A 13,506-nucleotide genomic window follows, 5' to 3' on the forward strand; every position below is an offset into this window, starting at 1 on the left:
CAATTATCTTTATTTTTTTTCAATCAATTAATTTCTTTTTTTTTTTTTTTTGAGAAATTCAATCAATTAATTTCATCAGACTAGTATCAAAACTGAAACACAGGAATTCTAATCTCAAGTCTAAAAGAAACTGCATGTGTTTACTCAAACTCAAACATTGTTCATTATGACAACTCAGCACATATTTGAGTTTTTCATGTAATCAAACCTTACACTTAACCACACATCCAAAGAGAACTCAAACTGCATTTCTTTCTTTTAAAAATAAAAGACGCAAAAAAAAAAAAAAAAAAAAAACGAAAACAAAGTTATTGCTCCACTGATCTATAAGAACCGAATATGGTTGCAAGTTTACGCCTTGCTGTCAATGCTCATTGGCTCCACCTCCTTAGGAGTAGCGTTCTGCATTGTTCACATTTCGCACATCATCAGCAAACGGGAGACAATTAATTATATTAGTCCCGAATAATAACTTGCAAGAACAGAGCTTACGTTGGAATCAAATGTCTGTAACTTGGTCAATTTCGCAAACATGTTCCCGTAGAACTTAGCATCCTTCTTATTGATTTCCTTCACCTTCTCCTTCAGAACTTTGTATTCGAGCTTCACATCCCTATTTACACAAACAGAATAACACCTTGTATCGATTACGGGTATTTTTTTAAGAGGAAAATTTATTACTTTACGATTATAGAATTTCAAAATTACCTGTTGTCGGGGTCTAATTCAAGAGCCTTTTTAATATCAAATTCAGCCAAATCCAAATCAGCCATGTTCATGTATGCTTGAGCTCTTCTGTAGAGGGCTTTCACGTTTGTTCCCTCAAGCTCCAACACCTTCAAGAAACTTCCACGTTAGTCGAAGAATTCACAGCCAATGTATTTTCGACATAAAAAAAAAATGAAATGAAACAAAAAATGTAGGATAGAAAAATTGGTCAGACCTTGGTGCAAAGCTTCTCAGCTTGCTTATATTCTTTCAGTTTCAACTTGCAAGCTGCATTGTTCAGGTTGCAAGTCACCTTGAGCAGTTTGGACTGTTTCTTTTCCTCCTCACTAAAAGTGGTATCGTATTCGATAAACTTGGCAGCCTGGATTGGAAATCCCATATACGTAAGCCGACATGATAAATAGGCATATATGCATCATTGGAGTTTAAGAAAAACACCATCCTTCCAAAAATATTTTACCTTCTCGTATCTCTTGGAGGCTCTCAGATATTTACCAGCCTTAAAAAGTGCATTTCCTTCTTCCTTCTTCTTGCCAGCTGCTTCGATTTTTTCCTCGGTGTTCATGTCCCAGGATTCCTTGTCCTAAAACACAAATTTAGCAAGTTTAATAAGCCACTGATGAAAAAGAGACGAAAAAACTCATATTTACACATTTACAGACATATCTACTAACCTTAACAAAAGAGACAAGCTCAGCCTCATAGTACACTGTCGAGTTTGGAGGAACTATAGCCAGTTCTTGCTTCGACTCGGATGAACCAAATGCATACTCGGGGGCGATTTTCAAGAGCGCCACCTCTCCCTTCTTCATTGCTATCACAGCCTTGTCCAACCCTTCAATAACTTGCTCTGTTTTAAATAAGAAATAAAATATATAAGCAGATATTCAGAAACATCAATGCAAATTAAACACTAACGAAGAGAAATGTTCTTATTTTCACCTTCGTCTACTTTGAATTCAAAAAGATCATTTTCATCATCACCATGACCTTTCTTGATAAAGACAGTACCATCCTGCAGCTTTCCAATCAGTTTCACTGGCCAGCCAGAAAACATGTTATCAGATATACATCACAACTGACTATATACACACACACACACATATAAACATAAATCTGTTAACAAGCTTATTACATTTAACGACAGCTCCTTCATTCGGCTTCTCATATCCCTCTCCTTCTTTCAGAATCTTCTTCACTACTTTCTTGTCATCTGTGACATTGGAAACTGTTTTCCACGACACCAACTCTAGAGTGATATTCAATGTAGCGTTGGGTGGAACAGCTCCGTCACCACCAGAGGCAGGCTTGCCTTTTTCACCAAACCCATCTGCATCAGAAAGATAAAAATATTAGAATAAAAACATTATACATGATACAATAAATTCACAATTCTAGTACTCTTGTAATAGGACATCTTACAATGTGGTTTGACTGTGAGGAGGACCGCTTCGCCTTTCTTCATTGTTTTCACAGCCTTGGAAAGAGCCGGACAGAAATGACCTGATCACAAAGTTGCCATTACATTAGGATTTAAAAAATTGCAAAACTAGAACTTCTCTTGACAATGGTGTTGTCATTCAGACATGTACCTTCTTCAACTGTGAATTCAACGCCATCCGATTTGGAAACAACAGTTCCATCATCCAATTTCACTTCATATTTAACTGTACCATTGGTAACAATACAATTAGTATTATAGAAATAACATATATATTGAACACGTCTTTCGAAAGACATATCCACATACCAAACACTTCATCAGGGTCTTTGGGATTCTCCCATTTTTCTCCCTCTTTGAGAATCTTTTTGAATATTCCACCATCTTTGCAGATATCCTTCACACTGACCCACGACAGTAACTCGACATCAAACTGCAGAGTAGCATTTGGAGGAATGGTGGGAGGAGAACCAGATTCACCATATGCCAACTCTGCTGGTATGGTGAATATGGCGTTTTCTCCCTTCTTCATAGTTTTGATACCTAGGTCCCATCCTTTGATAACTTGTCCTGTCACAATACAAAGGGTTTCATTAACTGTCAAATTCTAACCCATTTATCAACTATGGAATCAATTAAACTGTTAGGAGCTGAAAATCGACAAATGTAGATGTAACTATTAGAGATTTCGGCAATTAAGAAGAAAATATCATAATAAATACTGTTTATGTATGATTAGGATGTTGGGCTTTGAAATTCTATGTTGCATGCGAACTATGGCATTGGTTGAATTCATGAAAGCAAAAAAACAGAGCAAGCAAACATATTAGAAAGCTGGAAAACCTGAATTAGAAAAATCACCATACGCTAGTTCACTAAATTACTTTTGGTGCCCCTTAGTTTCATAATTGATTTTGATCATCGAAACCCAACAGTATGTCAATTGACCTTTCAAAACATTAAGATAAGCCATGCTTCAATATCTCCACTGCCCTCTAAATTATATTTATCATCAAACGCCCCCAGCCACGATAATTCACCTCTATTTTCTACGACTGTAATACTAAATCTTAGTGTTGCAACCCAAATGCTCAGTCCCAAATTCAATCATATATAGATTAATTAAAAAAAAGAAGTAAAAACCTAATTGATCAACAATAGAATGATAAAATGAAAACTCCACGAGCGAATGATTACTAATTAAATAGCTCATCCGCGCAAAAAATGCAATCCAAACAGAAAAACAATGACGGCGAAACAAATGATCAGAACGAGGTCTACATACCTTGGCCAAGAGTGAACGTGAATGGCTCTCCCCTGTCACGGCTCGAGTCGAACTTGGTTCCATCAACCAGCGTACCAGTATAATGAACTGATGAATTTCACGAATCACAAAAATGTCAAAAAACAAATCAAACAGAAATTGAGATTTGAAAACGCAAAATTCATCAAGCGAAAAACCAATAAAATGATAAATTACCTGCAACTTCATCGCCATTGTCGGGAGTGTCCCAGCCTTCACCTTCCTTAACAAGCTTCTTCTTCAAACCCTGCGATCCGATCTCCTTCTCATCTCCCACCTTCATGAAGTTGCTTCCCTCCGGCAGATCCATATCCTCGTCCATTCCCTCCGCCGCCGGCATATCAAAATCGTCCTCCATTTCTAAAATTAGCTAAACAATAGTGCTGAAAAATAAGAGGAATTGAGATTTGAAAGTAGATTTGAGTAACGAGAGCAAAACGATTGATACGCGAGAATTTGCAGTGTTGAGATGGAAAGGGAGGAGTGAGGAGTGGAATTTATTAATAATAAGCGTGAGGAATTCTCTAGAGTGTTCTACCAGGGTTTAGGCTTGGAGAAACGTCACGATTATTCTAGACATTAGTTTTATCCAATTCCATCCTCATTAATTAACCCCCTTTAACTAATTCGAGCCCTCGATCTTATTAATAGATTAATTAAAAATTATTGTGCCGTAAGTCTAGTTTCATTGTCAACATAAAATTAGTTAAAATAAGATTAAGTAATTTAAATGAAAATTCAATTATTTAATCGGACTTGAAGACAATAAAAAAAAAAAAAAGAAAAAAAATGTCAAAAGTTATTAGATTTACAAAGATCAAATAAGGTTCAAATATTTAATTAATAATAACTAATACTCTATCTCCCAACCAAATCAGGTCTAAATTTACGGATAACCGTACTACTATACTATCAATTAATTTGGAATTTGAATTTAAATAAAACATAATAATGAAAATAAATAAATAAAATTCCCTACATTTTATCATTGAATTTGGATTTTCAATCCAAATACGGAGCAAGTTTTCCACATTATCATTTTGAGCCTATTATTTTCTTTTTCCAGCAATTTTATGCTCAATTTTACGGGAAACTTGGAAAACTGACGTGCCTGGGTTCTTGTTTGGCTGCCACTATAAGATACGCCATAAAATTAAATAATTTAATGAAACTTAATTATGTCGACATGACAAGTTATTAAATAAGTTATTAAATAATATTTGCGAGTCAGTATGACAAGTTACTGAAATATCAAATATCAAACAAAGTCCAACTATTTAATTAATAATAACAACTAATATCTCGTTTTTTTCCAACTATTTAGTTAATTAGTTACTCTCCCGTCCAAACGAGGCCCAAGTATATATTTGTTTGTTTGTGCGTATTATACCCAATAAAAATTAGTGAATTCCATTGTGACCAAGTTGATATTCATGAAATGCGCGCACACGTGAAAGAGAATAATCAAGTGACAAATAAAAATTTCCTCAGTAGATCCTCACCAGAACATTACCATAGGATTTGTTCGAGCTTTAATCCAATAATTTAAAAAAAAAAAAAAAAAAAAAAAAAGGAAATTGTCTATTTTGCAGAGATTTTTAAGAGGGGTAAAAGAAAAGGGATAACATCAGAACTACTTCTACACAATCTTGAAGAGATGTGCTGCTTTCTAGTTTTCTTGACAAGTCCCAAAACCTAAGAGGAGCATTTATAGTTCGTTGTCTTCTGATTTCTCATCATCATTATCAGCGTTCAACGTTTTGCCGTTCACTCCTACAAGCTCCGTGTCGAAAACGAGTGTCGCTCCGCCTGCAAGTGTTTTTAACAATTAAAGCATCCATTAGGCTGTCATATGTACGAAGAAAAAAAAAAGTATACTCAAATAAGTGATTTTAACCTCCGACTGGCTTTTTCTTTTATACTGAAAAACAGTAGTAAAAGGCTTACCGGTGTAAATCAAGGCAAAATATAACTAACAGTTATTCTACTCCAACGACATGCAAAATAATAGAGCATATAGAATGTACGTGTATTTTATTTTCAGTTCACCTCGAGAAAAAACATCGGCATTGGGAGTTGAGTTTATTATTACCTGGTATGGTAGGTGGGGAGCCTTGGTCTCCATAACCAAGTTTAGAAGGAATCTTTAACTTCCTTTTCTCTCCTAAGCACATACCCAGTAGTCCTTGATCCCATCCTGCAATACGACAGTTTCATTTGGTCAATGACTCAATATACGTTCAATCTGGATCCGACATTGTGTTTTTAATATTATGTGCTAACTTTCCTTTATCAATACCATACGTACACCCTTCAATATTACTAAACCGAAACGAAAATGAAACCCACTTGACAGTTGAAAAATAAGTGGAGAGCTGAGGAAACCAAGAATGATGTCGAAAACTGATATGTACTGACCTTTAATTACTTGACCACTGCCAAGTTCGAATTCAATTGGATCCCCTCTTTCAAAGCTGGAATCGAAAACAGTTCCATCGGTAAGCTTTCCCTGCAAATGCCATTAGTATTTGCATCAACGGGAGCACTATAGACAATGGGTTGATATTAAATGCGAGTGTGTGTGTGAGGGATTACGGCCATTCAACTATCCAGATTAGTCGAAGATTAAGAAACCTACAGTTTGTTAAGATTAAACTTCAATGCGAAAGACGCATATTGCAAATTTGCAATATCCAACTGGACTATCGTTACAAAGATTAAACTAAAAGGAACACATTGTTTCTATTTTAACGTGGGAGAGAGGGAAGCAGTAGTTCAACTGACCCTGTAGTGTACTTTTACACTGTCGCCTTTGTGTGCCTGAACCTCGCAAACTTTTGGCTTGTACTGCAACAACAAGCAAGATTCATTTAAAACTCCCAGAATAAAATACAAGATAATAAATAACACATGATTAACTGAAGATACAATCCCATTCTATAGAAGGGAAAGTGAAAACGAACAATGAGTAATACTTAACGAAAAACAGTGATCTAATAAACCCAAACAACCAACCGAGATATCGTTCTCTCGTGTCAAACAGAAAGATGCAAATAAAAATCTGAAACGACATGATTTGAATAGTCGATACATCATACAATTGTTTCGATATTTGCTGAATGTAACGATTCTGATGCTAGACCTACAAAAGTGTATCTTCTTATTCCATACTGAAAATTATTACCAGGATAAAATCTAATAATCTAAGCTCTCATCCCCACATTTCATCAGCTCGAATCAAAATCATAATTCAGACCATTCATAAATCATAGATCAATACATTTTGCAACAAAATTACAATCCCCAATCTCAATCGGTCAGTTATGACAAATACTGAATCATTTTTATTAAAATGAAAAAAAAAAAAAAAATTACCTTCACGCCGATCTGCAGATCCTTCACATCTCCAGATTTCTTCGCCGAACCTAAATCACACCAGCGATAAAATCAAACATCTTCAGAACAAATTTCTCAACATTCAATTAAAAATTAAAATTCTGCTTTCTTGTAATTTAATTTCATCTAAAATTGCCAGAACTCAACTACTCAGCATGAATTACAAAAAGCTAACAAAAAATATAGAGATTCAATTTCATTTACCTAACGCAATAAATGCCAAGAGCAAAACAACGGCAGCGACGTTCGCCGCAGAGCTGATCCTCATTTCGAATAATTTTGATCTAATTAATTTCTTTGTGGCTCGATTTAAACTTGGAACTGGAGATTTTATCGTACGCGCTCACGTCCACAGTAAGTAGGTACGGAGCTATCCAAGCCTCCAACACACCGATGCGAAGGGTGGCCAATAAGAACCTGACAGGTCAAAATGCGACGTGTCTCATTATAACTGAGACACGTGGATTTTTGAGTTTTTTTAATTTGTCGGTAATACAAACAGTTTGGGGCCTGCCCATTCAACTAGGTCTTTAATTGGACAGTTGCCCATTACTTGAACATAGTGAGCTGGCCCAATTTATTATCTGAAAAATAATGTCCACTGCAACTACGGGTGGTAAACGAGTTGGTCGACTTGTGAGCTTGATGAGTCGACTCGAAAAAAAACTCGATCCCAAACTCGAGCTTTTTGACGAGTCGTATTCGAGCTTTTTTTTTAATTGTTCATGAACTCACGAGCCGGCTCGTGAGCCTTCCTTTTATTTATTTTTTTATATATTATTTAAATATATATATAAATTAAAAATTAAAAAATATATAATACATTTCATTTTTTTTTTTTATAAAATGAGCTTCGGCTCGAGCGAAAAAACAAATACTTGTGAGCTAGAGCTCGATAAAGATGGGCTCGAGCATAGCCAAAACAATGGAGTTCGACTCGTTTACATCCCTAACTGCAACCCAATAGCATAAATCATAATGCTATCGACTTAAGTATTTTTTATTTTCAAAAAAATGTTCTAAATGATATTTGAAATATATACGGTGCACGGGGTCAATTCAAAAAATAAAATGCGTTTATGATAAAACAATCGAACAAAAAATTAAAATAGTTGATATTTTTTTTGAAATAGTTGATATTATGATATATATAATCCAAATACTTGAATACTAATTCAAATGGACCCTGGTAACTAAATCTTGGGCTCATACTTATATTATTTGCATTTTGGACCTTAGTTTTTTTTTGTTTTGGGTTCAGGCCCATCAGGAACCTATACGAGTACTATATAATATATTAATATTGTCACTACGTGTATTATTATATCATCATGAGTAATAATGATTTACATGTATTTTTTGTTACTTATAAGTTTACGAATAAAAATAGGAAACGAAGAAACTGATATTTGGCAGGGGAGGGGTGAAATTGAAGTTCCATTTAAAATAATCATAAAGTATGAGGAGTAAAAAGTGAAGAATCATACCAACAAAAGCCAAAATGTAAAGCGAAGCAAAAGTTGAGGGACTCCAAAGAAAAAGAAAAAGAAAAAAGAAGCCATGCATGGCTCTGGAAAAAGGTTGGAATAACTGCAATGAGAAAAGGTCTTTTGGTAAATAAAGAAAGGTTAAACATTGTAGGATCCAAAGACAATACATAATCTATGCATTTATGTTACCTTTTTTGTAATGTAAATATACATGCAATTTTTTAGGTAAATTTTAAATCAAGAAACACATTCTCTTAAAATGGATTCGTCTACGAGTATTGGGATTGTATATAAACGAGTGAAGTCGAATGAATCAAACATGGTGTCTATAAAAAAAAAGATCTATCACTGTTATCTAGATATTTGTATTTTTGTGTATGAACGAATGATAATAATATATTCAATCAAATTTACGTGGAGTGAGATAGAATAAATCGTTATTTTTTGTATTAAATATAATGATGACAAGGAACAAAAATCATATGAATATAATGCACACATAATTTGATTTCAAGATTTACATAATAGATAATAGAATTATTGATATTTAATATTAAACAAAAATTTGCCCAATAGAGGAATAACAACGTATACGAAGCATAGATAGATATATAGCGATACAGTTAATCTCCAACGGCTAATTGGAAATTCTGCCCAAAAATTGAAAGCTTTTCAGGCTAATGGGCCCCAAATATCTTCAACTTTTTTAAGCTTGCCTATCCAACAAAAGCAAAAAACCTTCTTAAATACCCCACCACTATATATATATATATTCTCTCACACTATTCCTAGTATTGTAAATTTCAAATTTCAATAATGTAATTATTATGAAAGAAACTATTGAATGAATCTTAAGGTCAATGGTGCAATAATCTTATTATCTTAAATTCTACTACATTGTATAAATTCCAAAAAATGATACACATTATCCTAATTAGATCAAATTATGAAAACTCCCCCAATATTTGGGTAATTACAACCACAATAAACTTTGTATTGTCTCACACGTCCACTTTTACAGTGTCAAAAATTATCTACTGAACGAGATATTGTATTTCATAAGACAATATATAGTTGTAATTATTCAAAGATGAAATTTTTTTCGCCTGTCTTCTTCAAGCTATAAGCTCAACGTTTCACACACGCTTCTCTCTCTAGTTTCTCTCTCTACAATCCAGACTCCTATTCAATGTTTCTTCGTTAAATCCTCCGTATATGTTGATGTATATAAGTATCGTTCATTGATTGCTTCATCTACTCAATACTCTGCTACTATATTTACTATTCTTCTTCTTCGCATCTGATTGAAGAAGAAAACAGAGCAAAAAAATCAACGATCATGGCTTTCTTTACTGCTTTCATTGCACTGTTTCTTATCGCTTCGCCGGCTACATTCTCCTGTAAGTATATGCATATATATATGCGCCGCTTTTTAATTTTGTGAATTTCGTTTACCTTTGCTTATTATTATTTGATTGTTTATCTGTGATTTCATTGCAGATGGAGAAATGCAGCCGAAAATGGGGGTTTGCTACGGCGAGCTCGGCAACAACCTCCCGTCGCCGGAGAAATCAATCCAGCTCATCCAAAAACTCAACGCCAAACGAATCAAAATCTACGGCGCGAATCCGAAAATCCTCAAATCGATCCAAGGCACCGACCTCCAAATCTCAATCATGGTTCCGAACCAGCTCATCTCCGCCATTTACAACAACCAAACCCTCGCCGACGATTGGGTCAAAACAAACGTCGTTCCGTTCTACCCCCAATCGAAGATCCGTTACCTCCTCGTCGGCAACGAGATCCTCAGCAGCCAGCCGAATTCGACCTGGTTCCAGCTGGTTCCGGCGATCCGCAAAATCAGAAACGCCGTTAAGAAGTACGGTCTCAATAAAGTCAAGGTGGGGACGCCGTTAGCGATGGACGTTCTGGAATCTTCTTACCCGCCGTCTAATGGAACTTTCCGGTCCGACGTTAGTGAATCGGTGGTTGAACCGCTGCTCCATTTTTTGAACCGGACTAAATCCTTCTTCTTCGTCGATGTCTACACTTACTTCGCTTGGGCCTCTTTGCCTCTACAGATTAACCTCGACTACGCTCTGCTCCAGCCCACGAATATAACCTATACGGATCCGGGTACGGGTCTGCTGTACACAAACCTGTTGGATCAAATGCTGGACGCTCATGTTTTCGCCATGACGAGGCTCGGGTACCCGAATATCCGGTTGTTCGTTGCGGAAACGGGTTGGCCAAGCGGCGGAGATCCGAACCAGATCGGAGCCAACATCCACAACGCCGCCACATACAACCGCAACGTCGTGAAAAAATTCATGGCGAAGCCGCCGTACGGAACTCCGGCCAGACCATACACCGTCATCCCGAGCATGATTTTCGCGCTGTATAATGAGAACCAGAAGCCGGGTCAGGGTACGGAGCGGAACTTCGGGTTGTTGTACCCGAACGGGTCGAATGTTTACCCGATTGATTTGTCGGGTAAGAGCCGTGATTCGGACTATCCGCCATTGCCGAATCCTAACAGGAAGCTGTGGTGCGTGGCGGTGAAGGGTGCGAATTTGAGGGCGATGGGTGGGGCGATGTCGTATGCTTGCAGTCAGGGTAATCGGACCTGCGACCCGATCCAACCCGGAGGAAAGTGTTTCAACCCGAATTCGTTGGCTGTACATGCGAGTTACGCTTTTAGTTCATATTGGGCCCAGTTGTGGAAGGAGGGTGCGACTTGTTTCTTCGACGGGTTGGCCTTTATGACCTCAAAAGATCCGAGTAAGTTATTTTCCTTATTTTAATATTCTGATTATTTCAATTTTCTCATCGTTTATTTATTAACTATATTGAATTCGTTTTATTAATCTTGACTACTTTTTTTTTTTGATAAGAAAATTAATCTTGACTACTTATTTTGCAGGTTTTGGATCTTGCAAATTTCCAAGTATTGACATTTAAAAGCATGTAGGTTTATTTCATTATTAATTTATTGGACCTTCATTTAGGGTTGAAAGGCCTATTTTTGTGCTGGGCCGGGCTTGATAGCCCATTTTTTTCTCGAAATCTTTTATGTTTTACGAAAAGTAATATTTAATCATTTGATTTGATGTAGGGAATGTACAAGTGATGTTTGTATCCTAATAATTTAATTTACAAATTATGTTTTATGTTTAGTTGGATATTCTCGATTTACCGATATTTTCTATTTGCGTGTATTATATTCAGAAATTTAGTTATATAAATATTTTAACAATGTATGAAGAGTAAAGTCAAAATTGTTGACTTTCAAAATAGGGGATCAGTAAAATTATCTAGCAGGGGGATTTTTTTGAATGGGAGTGATTAGCTCACTCAGATCTTGTCAGAAACGTATTTAAAAATAGAGGCTGATAAGATAAGATAAGATATATAAAAGTGGGTCCCAGCTTTATGCTTATTTAACCTCGGAGTACACAATAATTGCAAATAGTTAGTGGTAACTTGCCGTTGGTGGGAAAGGCAATTGTTCGATTAGGTTTGTGTGTTGAACCTTCACTTTATTTCATTGTTATGCTTTTAAGGTTATTTTTATATTGGACATAGTGAATTTCTACCATTTAATTTACACATATAACAATGTGAATGTGTGTGTGTTTGTATGATAAATATCTATCTAGTGTATGTGATCATGTGTAAGTTAGGGGTGGAAATCGGAACGAAATTTCCGATTTCCGCCGATTCCGATCCGAATATTTCCGAATTTGGAACGGTTTTTTGTAATCCGATTTCCGAATTTCCGATTTCCGATTTTTCCGAAAATAATCGGATCGGAATCGGAATTTGATATGAAATTTTCGGAATTTCCGAATTCCGATCCAAAATAATTCCGAAATTTTCCGATATTTTTCCGAATTTTCCGATTTATTTTTTATATTAAAAATTTATTATATGTCCATATGGTCCCACTAATTTTCCTATTCCGTGATGGGCCATAAATTTATTTCTTCTAAAAATATAATCATGACCCATGTAATAGGCCCAATTAATAAACTTACAACTACTAACCTTTTTCAATTCTAACCTAATTTTTTCACTTCAATTTTTTCTTCGTTTCAATTTTCTACCGCCGCTGCTTCTTGAAGTTTCTCTTTGCTTTCAAACCCAACTCTTTTTTCTTCTTCCTTCTCCGCAGTGGCGCCCCTGTGCTCAAGCTTTCTGTCCATTGTGTTATGTTTCGATAAATTAGCCACCTACAGAAAACTTCTACTTTTTTCTTTTGTAATTTTAACATATTTTGTAATTTTAGGGATTATTCATGTGATGTATGAACATTTGCTCTGGTAATGTGAAGATAATTGAAATTCTAGATTGTGTTGCAGACATGAGGGATTATAACACTCGATTCATGCTGGAATTTTTTTGTTCTTATTTTGTTCTCGATTTTTTTGTTCTTTTTCTTCTCTTTCTCAAAAAATATCCGAAATTTCCGAATTTCCGAAAATTTCCGAAAATTCGGAATCGGAACTCGTTTTTAGATTCCGAATATTTCGGAATCGGAATCGGAAATGAGAATTCAGTTCCGAAAAAAATCGGAAATTTTCCGAAAAGCCTTTTTCCGATCCGATCCGTCCGATTTCCACCCCCCTATGTGTAACATAATATAAAAATCACTTAACTATCAGTTGATCTCCAGAATATGTAACTGGTTGAGTAAAATATCACAGAGAATGGAAGAAACTCGAATATTTATAAAAAATGCTACTAGGGTTTGATCTAGATTGTTCTAATGTTAACTCTTTATATATATATATATATATATATATATATATATATATATATATATATATAAACACATTTCGACAGACATAGCTGTGCTCTGTTTGGGGATGAGGTGACAGGCTTGCTTGAGACCGATGATGTTATTATTGCCGGTCTGAAGAGGTTTCTGTTGGAAGCTGTTGATTTCGGTTCTTTCTTGTGGGAATCGGAGAATTCTGTGAGTGATGTTTATATGCTCGACGAGAACTGAATTAACGGGCTCGTTTTTTTTTTTTTTTTTAATTTATAAATAGTAGGCTTATACTTTTGTATAGATGAACTATTTCTTGCTTGCATCTTAGCAAAAAAAATGTGGATATGTGTGTAGTTTGTATATATACTTTTTT

General features: G+C 35.4%; 4 protein-coding genes across 4 annotated transcripts in view; 1 reads left to right on the forward strand and 3 right to left on the reverse strand.

Moving 5' to 3' along the window:
- LOC105955962 (small ribosomal subunit protein eS8) overlaps positions 1-13,506 on the reverse strand; it is a 38,944-nt gene that overhangs the window by 2,713 nt on the left and 22,725 nt on the right. The gene's annotated exons all lie outside the window — the stretch shown is intronic.
- Positions 146-4,086, reverse strand: LOC105955963 (peptidyl-prolyl cis-trans isomerase FKBP62). The gene is made up of 13 exons (XM_012979772.2): positions 3,651-4,086; positions 3,456-3,542; positions 2,480-2,740; positions 2,322-2,396; positions 2,152-2,232; positions 1,865-2,059; positions 1,672-1,767; positions 1,404-1,579; positions 1,190-1,312; positions 944-1,090; positions 709-836; positions 493-613; positions 146-402 (listed from the first exon to the last, which is right to left on the reverse strand). The coding sequence occupies exons 1-13, from the start codon at positions 3,829-3,831 to the stop codon at positions 352-354; spliced, it is 1,722 nt and encodes a 573-aa protein (XP_012835226.2). The 5' UTR covers positions 3,832-4,086; the 3' UTR covers positions 146-351.
- LOC105955964 (FK506-binding protein 2) lies at positions 4,887-7,272 on the reverse strand. Its single transcript, XM_012979773.2, has 6 exons — positions 7,074-7,272; positions 6,849-6,898; positions 6,258-6,320; positions 5,892-5,982; positions 5,566-5,670; positions 4,887-5,282 (listed from the first exon to the last, which is right to left on the reverse strand). Exons 1-6 carry the CDS (start codon positions 7,135-7,137, stop codon positions 5,182-5,184), a joined length of 474 nt encoding a protein of 157 aa, XP_012835227.2. The 5' UTR covers positions 7,138-7,272; the 3' UTR covers positions 4,887-5,181.
- Positions 9,451-11,465, forward strand: LOC105955965 (O-Glycosyl hydrolases family 17 protein). Its single transcript, XM_012979774.2, has 3 exons — positions 9,451-9,759; positions 9,860-11,140; positions 11,283-11,465. The coding sequence occupies exons 1-3, from the start codon at positions 9,699-9,701 to the stop codon at positions 11,318-11,320; spliced, it is 1,380 nt and encodes a 459-aa protein (XP_012835228.2). The 5' UTR covers positions 9,451-9,698; the 3' UTR covers positions 11,321-11,465.

The sequence above is a fragment of the Erythranthe guttata genome, chromosome 4 (genome assembly GCF_056151865.1).
Source record: "Erythranthe guttata isolate IM_541 chromosome 4, IM_541, whole genome shotgun sequence".
Lineage (NCBI taxonomy): Eukaryota > Viridiplantae > Streptophyta > Magnoliopsida > Lamiales > Phrymaceae > Erythranthe > Erythranthe guttata.